Source organism: Cetorhinus maximus, chromosome 2 (assembly GCF_964194155.1).
Source record: "Cetorhinus maximus chromosome 2, sCetMax3.hap1.1, whole genome shotgun sequence".
NCBI lineage: Eukaryota > Metazoa > Chordata > Chondrichthyes > Lamniformes > Cetorhinidae > Cetorhinus > Cetorhinus maximus.
In genome coordinates this window covers 167534906-167549757 of record NC_135880.1, presented here as the reverse complement: position 1 = coordinate 167549757, position 14852 = coordinate 167534906, and the positions used below count along the sequence as shown (strand labels likewise).

Genomic DNA, 14852 nt, shown 5'->3' with positions numbered 1-14852 from the left:
GGCCCTAAACTATTTACGATCTATATTAATGATTTGGATGAAAGGACTGATGTATTGTAGCCAAATTTGCTGATGGTGCAAAGATATATAGTTAGGAAAGCAAGTTCTGAGGAGGACACAAAGATTCTGCAAAGGGATATTGATCAGTTAAGTGAGTGGGCACGAATTTAGCAGCTGGAGTATAATATGGAAAACTATCCACTTTGGCAGGAAGAATAGAAAAGCAAAATCTTATTTCAGTGGAGAGACACTGCAGCATCTGAGTGTCCTCACACATGAATCACAAAAGTTTGCGTACGGGTGCAGCAAGTAATTAGGAAGACAAATGGAATGTCGATCTTTATTGCAAGGGGATGGAGTATAATAGCAGGGGAGTCTTGTTACAGTTGTACAGGGCATCGATGAGACCACACTTGGAGTACTGCATATAGTTTTGGTCTCCGTATTTAAGGAGGATATACCTGCATTGGAGCAGTTCAAAGAAGGTTCACTAAGTTGATTCCTAGGATAAAGGGGTTGTTTTATGAGGAAAGGTTGAGTAGGTTGGGCCTATACTCATTGGAGTTTAGAATAATTGAGAGGTGATTTTATTGAAACAAATAAGATTCTGGTGTGGACTTGACCGGCTAAATGCTGAGAGGATAGGCTGAATTTTTATGGCGGTTGCTGGGGGGGTGGGGATGCTCCACTGACTGCCCCTCAACAGGGCCACCCTGCAACAATAACACTCTGCCGGAACCCTTAAGCAGGTGCGGGTCGGACTTGCACCCCTCAATGGGAGGATATCGTGCCCTCGAGAGCTGCTGGCCAATCTGACTGGCCAACAGCTCCAGCAGTGCCAGAACTCAGCAGTGGGCATTGCTGAGACTGCAAGGAGACCCACAAGGAAGATCAATGGCATCGGAAGTGGGATGAATCCTGGGCTTTTAGGGCAGAAAGGGATCAAGCAACCTAAGGAATGGGGCGATGCATTGCAGGGGAGCGCAGGTTTTGGAAGCCAGGAGGGAACAAAGTGGGGGCTAACATCTATGGGGCGGGTGTCCCTGATGTGCAGAGGGCACACCCCAAAGGACATACCCCCCCATTCTTCATGCCTTTTAACCATATAATGGCATGGGCAGTGCAATATATGGGTCCATTGGCTTTTTAAAAATGGCATGCAGGCTGCCGATTTCGGCGCCCGCCCCCACCACCTCCCCGCCATCATATTTTGGGGAACAGCTCACAGGTGGGCAGGAAAGGGGTGGGCAAGAAAGGGGTGGGCTACCCACCATCATATTTTACCGCCACCCCACCGAAAATACGCCCGGTTTGGTGGCAGGGGGGTGGGGGGGACATAAAACCCAGACCAATTTTTTCCCCCCTGGGGTAATCTAGAACTAGGCTGCACAGATTAAATTAAGAGCTCTCCCATTTACGACAGGGATGAGAAGGAATTTCTTCTCTCTGTGGGTTGTTACTCTTTGGAATTCTTTACCCGAGTGGCTGGATGATTCAATATCGTCGAGGCTGAGCTAGGCAGATTTTTGATCTACTAGGTATTCACAGGTGATTGGGGAGGCAGGGAAGTGGAGTTAAGGCCACAATCAGAGCAGACTCAGGGGTAAAATGGCCTACTCCTGCTCTTATTTCTTATCTTCCTATGTTTCTATGTCCTAGTCCAGGGACAGGGAGCCCCTAGGCTGGATCCGGCCCATTGCTCAATTTCATCTGACCCGCAGCAAGTTTTTCTAAAAATATAGACCTATGACAGTAGAGTCTTCGAAATAGCATTTATAATCACTGTTACGAATTTGCTTCAGATAAAAGCGTCAGCTAAATTACTACAATAATATTTAACAATATAATATTCAAATTCAGCCACCACATTAAAACAGCGGGTGAGTCGAATGTTTCTATATTCTCAATTAAGTTGATTTTTATATGTGTGTGGCCCGCAACTGATTTTATCTATGTGTGAATGGCCTGTGATAAGAGAAAGGTTCCCCACCCCTGCCCTAGTCTATCACTTGCAGCTCACCTGACGCAAACAGAGTGCTGAGATGGTTTTAATTTTAGCTATTATTTCATGGTAACATATTAATACTATTGTTTGGACTAGATTGTGTAACTTTTGACTGCTATACTATTTCATCTTCACACCACTTATTTTCTGTCCTACAGGGATCACTGTGCTGTTATCCTTAACAGTATTTATGCTGCTTGTGGCTGAGATAATGCCAGCAACATCTGACTCTGTCCCATTGATTGGTAAGTGTGTCCAGTCTTAAGGCTACCTGTATGGCATTGGTAAGTAGAATAGTTCTATAATTTGTCAGTTCAGATTAATAGATTGCAAAGGCAAGGAACTGTGAGTTCAACACTACTGCTGTTTTAAAAGGGAGAAAATTAAGAATTTTTGAAATTGAACTTGGGTTTAAGTATCTTAAAAAAAACAAAATGCAGGATTTCACACATATTGGCATATTTTGCAAAGATATAGCAGATTCTACACGTTACTAACAGAAATCTCAAGTGCTTGTACATAACTACAGCAGATTAAAGATTTAGCGTTTAATATTAGTTTTTTGTGTGCAAGCTGAACCATTTCATCTGGGTCATTCTTAATAGGTTTCTAATTGTTTTCTGAAGCTGGTGCTGTTCCAATAAGATTTCCAACATTTAGAATGAGGATCTCCCATAAAGCAAATTATCCGAACGAGCACTGCAAAATTAAAATAATGGAAACACACAAATTTGAGGATGGATTGGAAATAAAATTGCAGTATTTCCAGGCAGTCAAGCGACGGTGTGTGGTAGAATGCCAAAGAGATGTGCTATGGAATGGTTCCTGGTGAACTGGATTGACCAATCTCCACACAGTCCTCGCCCCAAGTTAAAATCAAGGTGTAGGTCTTTAATGGTGGAAATTCCTATAATTCATTTTCCATAGATTAGACCTGTTATATTCTCAGATTTCTTCAATTCCATGGGCGGTAATTTCATTTGGTCCAGGGATATTCAGCTGTCGTTGATAATTTCCCTTCTCTGCAAACAAAACGGGTATTATTCAAGCCTTGCCCCTTTTTTTGCATTACCCAGAGGCTTGGGGAGCCTATAGTATCCGGCTTTCTCCATGGCAGCATTTTGGCCAATTAGAGTCGACTTGCCAACCAATCAGCACCCCTTCTCTCCAGTAGTATAAGTTATTGTGAAATTGTTGAAATTTGGCATTCTTGCATTTGTCCTGATGAGTGCAAAATGAAAAACTTCGGCAACATGTCTCTCTTTTCAGCAGTATACAATTTCTGTTGTGTGGGCTTGCCTGCGCACATTGCAGGGTAGAGGAGCACAGAGGGAAGGCAAGGGGACAGATGTGTTATAGGGTTTGTAGTTTGCATCCTGGTGAAGCTAAAATACCCAGAGGGTACCTACTCACATAACCACAAAATAAAGTTACATGGTTCAAACAGTGGAAAAAAAGTTTAAAATAAAAAAGGTAGATTAATACATTCAATATCTGGAGTAATTTAAATCCATTGTTTGGGATGACATTCATTTGGTTTAGCATGGGTGACAAATATCAACGTTGACAGGAAATGTTGATGAGATGTTTTGAAGCTGATTTCAATCACTGGTCCCAGAGCCAACCTTGCCGGGAGTCGGCGCGGAGCTGCGGGAGACAGTCAGAAACTGAGGAGCACCAATAAATAAAGACTGGGGATTGCAGAGCAGCCTACCTTTCTGGGAGTCGATGCGGAGCTGGGGCAGACAGTTGGGAGCTGAGGAGCACCTATAAATAAAAATTGGGGATTGCAGAGCAGCCTATCTTGCTGGGAATCAGCGCTGAGGTGAACGGGAGAGAGGAACTTGGTGAAATTACTATCGCTAGGGAAACGGTACTGAGCAAACTGATGGAGCTGCAGGCTGACAAGTCTCCGGGTCCTGATGGACTACATCCTAGGGTCTTAAAAGACGTGGCTAATGAGGTAGTGGAAGCACTAGTGTTAATTTTCCAAAATTCCCTAGATTCTGGAAAAGTTCCATCCAACTGGAAAGTAGCAAATATAACCCCTTTATTCAAGAAGGGACGAGGCAGAAAACAGGAAACTATAGGCCATTTAGCTTGACATCTGTCGTGGGGAGGTTATTAGAATCGATCATTAAGGAGGTCATAGCTGGGCACTTAGAATAGCTCAAGGTAATCAAGAAGATTCAGCATGGTTTTGTGAAAGGAAAATCATATTTAACCCATCTATTGGAGTTTTTTGAAGGAGTAAAGTGTGCTGTGGATAAAATGGGGCCTGTAGACATACTGTATTTGGCCCAGAAGGTATTTGATAAGGTGCCACATCAAAGATTATTAAAGAAAATAAAAGCTCATGGTGTAGGCAGTAACATATTAACATGGATGGAAGATTGGCTGGCAGAAATCAAAGAGAATGCATAAAGGGGCCTTTTCCGGATTGGCGGGATGTGACGAGTGGAGTCCACAGGGGTCTGTACTGGGGCCTCACCTTTTTACGATTTACATCAATGACTTAGATGAGGGGAGTGAAGACATGGTAGCTAAATTTGCAGATGACACAAAGGTAGGTCGGAAACTATGTTGTGAGAGGACATAATGAGGTTGCAGATGGATATAGATAGGTTGAGTGAGTGGGTAAAGATCTAACAAATGGAGTTAAGTGTGGGAAAATATGAAGTTGTTCACTTTGGCAGAAAGAATAAAAATGCAGAGTATTACTTAAACGGAGAACGGCTGAGTAGTTCTGAGGTGCAGAGGGATCTAGATGTTCTAGTACAGGAGTCACAAAAAGTTAGTATGCAGGTACAGCACATAATTAAGAAGGCTACTGGAATGCTATCCTGTATTATGAGAGGAATTGAACATAACAGTAAGGATGTTATGCTTCAGTTACACAGGGCATTGGTGAGACCACGCCTCGAATACTGTGTGCAGTTTTGGTTTCCTTATTTAAGGAAGGATGTAAATGCATTGGAGGCAGTTCAGAGGAGGTTTACTAGATTGATACCTGGAATGAGTGGGTTGTCTTATGAGGAAAGGTTGGACTGACTGGGCTTGTTTCCACTGGAGTTTAGAAGAGTAAGGGGTGATTTGATTGAAGTATACAAGATCCTGAACGGTCTTGACAAGGTGGACGTGGAAAGGATATTTCCTCTTGTGGGTGAGTTCATAACTAGGGGGCACTGTTTTAAAATTGGGGGTCGCCCTTTTAGGCTAGAGATGAGGAGAATTTTTTTTCTCTCAGAGGGTTGTGCAACTTTGTAATTCTCTGCCTTAGAAGATGATGGAGGCAGAGTCATTGAATATTTTTAAGCCAGAGGGAGTTAGATTCTTGTTAGGCAAGGGAATCAAAGGTTATCGGGGGAAGATGGGAATGTGGAAATCGAAACACAATCAGATCAGTCATGATCTTATTGAATGGTGGAGCAGGCTCGAGGGGCCGAATGGTCTACTCCTGTTCCTATTTCTTATGTTTCTTATGTTATGTTCCACATACCAAATATGCACCTGTTCAATATGCTGAACATTGGAGTTTCGGTGAAGAGAAAATTATCTTTGATGCAACACTACACTCTAGACAACATCAGAAAAAAGAACAACTATGCTGGAAGATAGAAATATATTTGATACAATTATGCAAATAACTGAATTCCTTGGTTCTGCTCCACAAAATGTAAATATATTTACAGAGTGGGCATTGCTGATCTCAATTCCTGTTCCCTTTGGAGCACTTGGGATCAGTGTGACAGTCAAGTGATTTATATATGTCAGGTAGCCCTCTGTATGAAAGTGGAAAACTACAGGAGGGGATGAGTAAAGCAATGCTGAGGTGAGCTTTCCCAAGGACCAGAGGAAAAGGCCAGCTTCTCCACCCAAGCAGGCATGGATGGAAGTGGCAGAGGAAGAGAGCAGCAACAGTGTAGTCCCTCCAACCTAGAGATAGTGGGCCGGGAGTATCCAGGACCTCAAAAGGACATGACAGGTGAGTGGCATATCAATTGGAGGTGCCAAGCCCCAGATTCTGACTCTCCCAGCATTACGCCGTGCAGCACTCTAGGTCAATGCATTTTGCAGCTTTACATATTCCTCTCCCTTCAGGAACCTCACATCCTCATCTGACAGCCAACACTTTACACTGATTCTATTGACCCATGCCTCACAGTTACCCTCCACAAGTGGTTGTGTTAACTCCTCCATACAGAAGCCATTACGACTAATTACACCTTGTTGCTTTCCCTCCTTATATGAGAAGAGATTACAAAACTTGGCAAGATGCAGAGACGTGCATTTGGAGGAGGAGGTGGGGTCGCGCCTCCAGTGCCAGGCACCTTGTTGGTCTACCTGGTCCACTGGGAAAGCAGTCTAGCACCATGAGGATGAAGATGTAAGCTGCAACTTGCCACGAGAGCCTGAGCCTCCTAAGGCACTGGTGCTCACATATTTCGGGATAGCTTGTCCTCTGTTGAGGGTTTCACCTCCCTCCAGCTATATCTTGGTTGCCATCTGCTCTGCCTCTATAGAGGGGCATGTATCTGAGGAAGATGCAGCTGATAATGCTATTGTGGCTGCTCCTGCTGGAGCCTTTAGCGGCTGTAAGACCCCTGCTCTAGACCCTCAGCGGAGGTGAAAGGTGTAGCTATATAATCTGCTTCCATGCTGCTCTGAAGGCTGACAGCACTTCTGAAGGAGGTGCAGCTGAAAGTGGGTGAGGTGCTGGTCGGACAAAGTACCTTCTAAACATTAGACAATCACTTTTCACGCAGTAATCGTACTCTCTGACAGAAGGAGTGCTTAACACTTTCACCTGGCCATGGCTGGAGCTCTTCAGTGTAAATGATCAAAGCCTTCACAGCGTATCAGTTTCACTGAGAAACTCCCTCCGCTGTGCTTTTGCCTTCTCCAATGTGCCGGGTTGGGTACACACAGTAGGACTTATCCCCTGTTGGGAAAGAGGGAATCCGTGCAAAACATCCCTCTTAATTACCTGCTTAACTAATACATTTTCCCTCCCATCTCAGTTCCTGAAAGACAAAAGGAGGCAGGAGGGGCTCGGGATCTCGGTCCAACAACATTCCTGTAATTTTCCCAACTTGCTTCACCTCCAAACCTGCCTCTTCTGGCCTGGGAAAATGCCCCCCTTTGTGTTTATCTTCAGACTTATTAGTTTCAGTGAACTTACTGTGTTACAGCAATGAAGAAACCGCTGGTGCATTTAGACTGCAAATAGGATATCGTAGACATCAGAAGTCACACTTCAGGCACTGGACTGCTAATGAGCAATGTAATGGGAGATATACTTACAATTCCGTGAGAGAGAATGAGGGGGAAAAGCTGGAATGGAGTAAAAAATGTGTATCATTATTTCAAAGCCTTGCATGATTAAATCAAATGGGAGCTATGAATTTATCGAGGGAAACTGGCAGAAACCAAAGATGAAAGGGAAAGAGCTTTGAACAATGGACAATTTTAGGAAACTAAGCTGGAATTTAGGCTGAGTCCATGTTTAATGTTGATAGAGTGTGACACCGTGATCAAATCCTTTTACAATTACGCTTTTCAGAATAGCTGAGTGTTGAGTTAAGTTTAGTATCAGCGCCGTTAAGATATCATAGCAAAAGCAACAACCAGAACTTGCATTTATGTAATGCCTTTAACATAGTAAAACATCCGAAGTTCTTCACAGGAGCGTATTCCAACAAAATTTGTCACCGGGCCACACAAAGAGGTATTAGGATGAATGGAGGTACGTTTTAAGAAGGGTCGTAAAAGAGGATGGAGAGGCAGAGAGGTTTAGGAAGGGAGTTTCAAACCTTTGGACAGCTGAAGGCACGGCCACCAATGTTGGAGCGATTAAAATCGGTAATGAATAAAAGGCCAGAATGGGGAGAGCACAGTGATCTCGGAGGGTTGTAGTGTTGGAGAAGGTTATAAAGATAGAGAGGGCAAAGTCATGGAAGGATTTGTAAACAAGGGTGAGAATGTTAAAATTGAGTAGAGGATGAACAGGGCTTGGTGTGAGTTATTTTTGAAGAGAGGTTTCCAGTTATTTGAATGTGTTAAATATGTTCCTTTATCGTATGCAATAGTTAAAACAGTTGGAGATTGTGAAGAACGTCTCAGCATTTTGGCAATGCGCAGTAAATAATACATTAAACCAACATGGAGAGTTTTTTTAAAAATATTCACTGAACTTAAAAGCTCACTGAACTGGACTAAACCAGTATCAAAAAGGAACAATGCAGAATACTTGAAACGCTATTAATCCAACCATTAGCTAGACTAACTGCACTTTGAGTGTGAAATGATGATGCATTCAGCTTTCATCTTCAGGTCAGCAGTTGCAGGATCTTGCGTGCATTGAGAAACACATTTTTGAAATTTCAGCACATGCCCCAATCCCACTCAATGCTCCCAGCATGTAAAGTGCTGAGGATGAAAATTTACCCATGTCCTTAAAGTAGATTGACCTAATTCTGCCAGCATTATTCCCTTCATATGATTCCAGAAACATAGAAAATAGAAGCAGGAGTAGGTCAGTTGGCCCTTTGGGCCTGCTCCATCATTCAATATGATCATGGCTGATCCTCTATTTCAACGCCATACTCCAGCTCTCTCCCCATACCCCTAATGGTGATTGTTATCAATTAAGTAATAGATTTTGGAGAGTTAAGCCTTCATTAACAGGACTGCAAATTCTTAAAAGAAATACCTTATAAACAAGACAAAGACTTTATAGAAAAGGTGCACAAACTGCATTAGTCTTTGAGAAATGGACTGATATCTATATACTTAGCTCAGGTGAAGTAAATGGGGACTGTGAGGGTAAGTTTCTCAATCCTACAGACTCAGTGGGTTGGTTGCATTCACCTAGGCTCCTTCAATAGCACCTTCCAAACCCACGACCTCGACCACCTAGAAGGACAAGGGCAACAGATGCATGGGAACAACACCACCTGCAAGTTCCTCCCTTGACTTGGAACTATATATCTGTTCCTTCACTGTCACTGGGTTACAGTCCCGGAACTCCCTTCCTGACAGCACTGTGGGTCTAATGTACCACAGTGACTGCAGCGGTCAAGAAGGCGGCTCACCCCTACCTTCTCAAGGGCATTTAGACCTGATTCAGCAATAGAAAAATCCATTTTTTAAAATTGTCACGAGCGAGGCCAGTGTTTTTGCCCATTCCTCCAGTGGATGTCTAGCAGCCGCAAGGGTGGGGGTGTGCGCGTGTGTCTGGGGAGGGGGTGGGTCCATCAGGTGAATGGAATGCTCTCCCCTCCCCCTGGTCTGCCACCAGGTGCCCACTTCCAACCCCTAGACGTTTTGCGGCCTCATTGCAGGCCCATACGCCGCCAGAGTCGGATTCTGCTGAGTAGCCTTAATAGGCCATTTAATTGGTGTAATTAGCTACCTGTGGCTTGTGGGTGGGTAACTGTCACACCCCTCCCGCTGCTCTCGGAATGAAAATGGCCACCAGGCGGGATCATGGTGGGAGATCAACATGCCAGTTAAAGTCGGGAAGTTGGAGACCCATCTGCCTCTGGTCCTGCCTGCACAATCAGTTAAAAATTAGGCACATGAGTCCTTTAGCATTTGAGAAGACAGCGGTTTATTGTATGGGTAGGGACAGTGTCAGAGGCCTGGGAATAAGTTGGCAATGTACTCACATGGTGAGGGAGTAACTATAAAATAATTAATAAATGGAGGGGAGGCACAAAGAAACCAGCTCATTAGAATAACAAACACTTTCTCTTCTTTTGACATTGTGACTGAAACTCTACACATTATAATCAGGCATTACTTAATTGAAGATTCCTGTGACTCAGAATTGTATTTGTGCTTCTCTGATTAAAATGGTCTTGAAATATTAAAATAATAAAAAGCAGGATGATGCTTAGTTGTCCCAGATTCTGAAGAGATTCCTGAAGGAAATGCAAGTCCAGCTTCATATGACTAGTGCTTGTGAAATGAAGATACTGTTCATACTCTTAGCTGAGTGGAGTTTATCAAACAGAATGTATTCATTAGTAATGCATTGCATTTATTGTCAAATCACATTGTGCAAAAGTTTCTTTGAGAGTCCACACTGCCTCGACTTGCAATTCTGAACACCAGCGATGTGTTCATTACTTCCTGTAATGCCACTGAAATGAAAAACAGATGGAATGATGGAAGTATATTTGGCTTATTCATAATGCATTTCAGCTACAAATCACTTAACAGAATTCATCCTCAATGATGTGACATAAAGAATGGGTGATTATGAATAGCATAGTGTAGCTCTGAACATATACCAATATTGCAGATTTGATGCAAGGTTTGCACTGTTCCTCATGGTTGGATTTTCTTAAACCAGTTACAAAGTGGTCAGGGCAGGATGTATATGCACTGCCCCAGAGTCACTTTGACCTTGCCTCAGTTCCCACCCCAGCCTCCAGACGTTATGCAATGCCAGAAGAGAATGGAGCCCAATTAAATTTAAGGGGAGACAGTAAAGTAATTGTTATGTCACTGGGCTAGTAAACCAGAGGCCCAAGCTCTGGGGAAACAAGTTCAAATCCCATCATGGCAGTTGGTGGAATTTAAATTCAATTAATACAATCTGGAATTAAAAGCAAGTCTCAGTAATATTGACCATGGAACTATCATCAATTATTGTAAAAGCCCACCTGGTTAATAATCTCCTTTACGGAAAGAAATCTGCCTTTCTATCTGATCTGGCCTACACGTGACTCCAGACCCACAGCAATGTGGTTGACTCTTAATTGGCTTCTGAAATGACCTAGCAAGCCCCTCACTTCCAGGGCAATTATGAATGGGCAACAAATGCTGGCCTTGCCAGTGATGCTCACATCCAATCAAAGAATATTTTTTTTAAAATTAGAAGGACTGTAAATGTCACAAAAAAAGGAGCATCACTTTTTTTATTGATTGCCTCAGACTGAGCCACAGCCTCCAAGAGATCAATGACTGGGGCTTTTATGGAAGGAAAGGGGTCCAGTATTCCAATTAATGCATTTGGGGCATTGCTGCTGTTACTACAGGGTTGTGGGGACTGACGACCCATTCAATTTTTAGTTACCACCATTAGCTTTCACGGATCTCTGAGGTTGATTTTATTCGTGATGGTAACTAGTAAAATTGGTGAATTGCCAGGTATCACTTAAATATGTCAGGGCAGTGAAAGAATGCAATATGCTGTCATCCTGGTGGGAATGAGGGTGGGGATGTAGGAGTAGGCCTCTCCGCCCAAGCTGCCTATGTTTTCTGCTCCTATACTACCTGGTTTAGGGAGATATTGAAGAAGAAAATCCAGCCACGATAATCTACAATTGGCCTCAGTCCTTGGGCTAAAGAAGATTTTAAAAAAGGGTCCTTAGGAAGAGATGACAATCCCAGCATTGAAGAGAAAGTGCACATTTATGGATATTAAGATCTGATTGGCTGTGATGGTCCTACACAACAGCCCCCACCTCTCAGTTAAACAGTGCCAATAGTCACTGACGCAGTGAGAGGATTACCCACCTGTTGTCTCTATTAGGAACTTTAAAATAAGACAACTGAAATAACAATGCTTGAAGTGATATCTGTAATTTATTTTGCTGTCCCCTTCCACCAATTCCATTAGACCGGACTTACGTAGTTCCACTTGTACTTATTTATTTATTCAGCCCCTATAAATTTCAGCTCATCCGAAATGTGCTAACTATAAGTTCCCTCTAATTTCTCTTCACGGTGCATGGCTTGTTTATTGTACTGCGCACACGATTCCTTTAAGATTGCAGCGCAGCCACACATGCACACATCTTGAAGGGAACACTGCTTGTGCACGGATTATTTGTCCCCTCTGCGGCACATTCTTCATTGCTGCCAGCCCGTGGATCAATGCAGCTTAGAGGGGATGTCGCCCGCAGCCTAACCTTCCCTCTCCTTCATAATCTGCAACGACTCCTTAAATTCCAAAATTTCTTCCCTGTGTTTAAACCCCTCCATGGCCTCCAGCATCTCCCAAACTCTCTGTTCCTATGATTTAAATCTCTTCTGCAACCACTCTCCATCTTTCACCCTATGCTTGGCAGTTGCACATTCAGCCGCCAAGGCCCCATGTTTTGAAATGTTTTCAGCCTTTCCACCTTCCTCTCTTCCTTTAAGGCCTTCTTCAAAACGTACCTCTTTGATTGAGCTTTTGATCAGCCCTCATAATCATTCCTGTCTTCATGTTGCATACATGTTCCCTGAAGTCTCTTTAAATTGCCTCAGGGCATTTTTCTGTGCTGACCCTATACAAGTAAAGTTGCCATTGTTGAAATTTGGACTTGCGTGTTTTCATTTTTGGGCAAAGCCTAGAGTCATAGAATCATTATAGCATAGAAGGGGGCCATTCAGCCCATCATCACTCTGTAAAGCAATCCATGTGTCCACTCTGTCCCTGAATATTTATTTCCCTCAAGTGCAAGTTTCTTGATAAAAATATTGCTTGTCTCTGCCAGCAATACTTTCCAAGGCAACAGTTCCAGGTCATTACAATTTGCTGTGTAAATAAAGTTTTTCCCCTGCATCTCTTGGCCAAAATCTTAAATGCGCATCCCCTAATCTTTTTACAATCAGTTATTGGAAACAGCTTTTGTTTATCTGTCTTATCTAAACCTGTCCTGATCTTGTACACCTCTATCAAATTTCCACTCAATTGCCTTTGCTCCAAGGAGAACAAACCCAGCTTCTTCACCTAACCTTATAGCTAAAACCTTCAGTCTGATGAATTTCCTCTGCATCCCCTCAGGGACCCATGTTGAAAACTTGCTTATGTAGGATGATACAACCATAAATACTGATCTGTGGCTCAGTAAGTTAGGTTTCTCTTTGATGGAATTGCACACAGCAGATACCTGAGAGCTTGACAATAAAAATTTGACACATTAGAAATTTTCTACTGGATGTTCAATTTTCAGGTGTATTTAAAAACACAAAGCACTAAGTTACTGCAAATGCATTTTGCATCAAAAAGTGGACTGTTTTATCTTTTAGTCTAGCAATCTGTCTATGCTCCCTTTTAAGTGAATGTCAGAACTTCTCTATCAGGACTAATCAACAGGAAGATTCCTTGCTTCTTGTTTAATTTGATTGCGCTGTGGGAGTGTTGGAAAGGATGATAAGGTTTTGGGGTTTGTGTGCATACAGTAGAAGAGTTAAAAATGAGCCTGTTGTGATTACTGCATCAAAAGGGAAGTAAGGAATACTGTAGCATATCTACAAACTCCTCAGATTTGGTGGCAGTGAAACTGAATACATGATGGAAGAGAGATGTGTGATCATTCTGCATAAATGAATGCCAACTTTGTTTCCCCAGCTCCAGGCTCTAACACTTAAGCAGTCTAAGAAAATAAATAAGAGGTCCTCAAGGCCTCTCCATGAATTTGTGCCTTGGGAAAATTTCAATACGAGATACCTTTATTTAATTATTCCAGTTCTCCTCAAAGCTAATGAAACAGAACATTTTCATTTAAAAGTCATGCAGTTTCCTTGGCAATGGACTATTGAGGTCTCTGTCAATTTCTTAAAAGTAATTTATTTAGAGGGGTAGTATCTCCACAAAACATATTTGGCAAATTTATTTTTTTAATGATTGGTATGCATGTTGGTGATGATGTAGGGTATACTATAATTTACCTGCTTCAAATCAGTTAAATAGTTGCTGCGCCACACCACACATTTCATAAGCTGACATTGTCCCCTCTGTGGACATCAAAATTTGTCTGCAAATCTGTTGGAACAGCCTTTAACAACAATGTGACACTGGCAACTGATACGCATCACAATGATGATGTTAGTTGATCTCAAAACATCACATCATGGCATCAAAATGATTTATAATGATATTGGACTAATTTTTTCCAGCCCTTTGGAGATGAGCTGAGAGGTGGGAGGGCTGACAATATGGTTGGGAAAGGCATCAAGTAGGGATCCTGATGTCTTCTTGGCACCACGGCATTTCGCCAGCTGTTATGTATTCATCAGTTTGCTTTATGTCTTATATGCCTGATTTGTCTCAGAATAATGCAGAAATGATTCTACTTCTAAATCTGTAACAGGTTTATTTACAGTACTTAAAAAAATCTGAGAACTCCCAGGATTTTCTACACACATGGTCGCAGCTCAGAGACTCAGGTCTTGCCAGAATCTTCTCAGTTTTCTTAGCTCTCTAGCTCCACCCTCAGAATTAAGCAACCCAGCACACTGTAAATGGATCAGTTACCAGAATAACATAATCAAACACAGATCAATCAAACTGCTGAAACAGTGCCCCTGTGGGCATTGTGCCTGAGTGAGGAGGGCCCACTGCCTGTTGTGGTGCAGGGGGAACTCTTCTTCCCCTGCCCCTTTGTCACTGTGACCTGCCTGCTTGGCCCTGACTTCCTCAGAAAAATGTAATGCCTTCAAAGGTATCTTGCTATTGAGGGGTCCTTTCCCTCAGGCTGCAGCCTCAGCACTGGGCATTGCTGTGGCTACAGATCTGCTGGCCCTCTGATTGGGCTGACAGCATTGCGGAGGGGAGTAGGGTGTACAGGGGAGGCTGGGCTGCTGTCCTCAACTGGATGGCAGACCCAGCTGCAGCCTGTTAATTGGCCGCTGTGGGACTCGTTCCTCAGTGGCAAAATTCAACTCACAGACTAAGATGGCCATTTTCAATCTTCAAAATGGCAATGATCCCTCTGCAACAGAAACAAATCTCTGTAATTTGCACTGTTAAAAATACTTATCTATTGTACATCACCTGAATATACTCACATATTTTATAACTTATTGTGTTCTTGTATATTTTAACTCAAATTTAATAAAGAATAAA

General features: G+C 42.7%; 1 protein-coding gene across 3 annotated transcripts in view; it reads left to right on the top strand.

Moving 5' to 3' along the window:
• The window catches only part of chrna8 (cholinergic receptor, nicotinic, alpha 8), a 412535-nt gene that overhangs the window by 333622 nt on the left and 64061 nt on the right, over positions 1 to 14852 (top strand). For all 3 annotated transcript variants that reach the window (XM_078570645.1, XM_078570627.1, XM_078570635.1), the window contains one exon: positions 2164 to 2250. In XM_078570645.1, coding sequence (XP_078426771.1) covers positions 2164 to 2250 — 87 coding nt within the window. The remainder of the gene's footprint in view (positions 1 to 2163; positions 2251 to 14852) is intronic.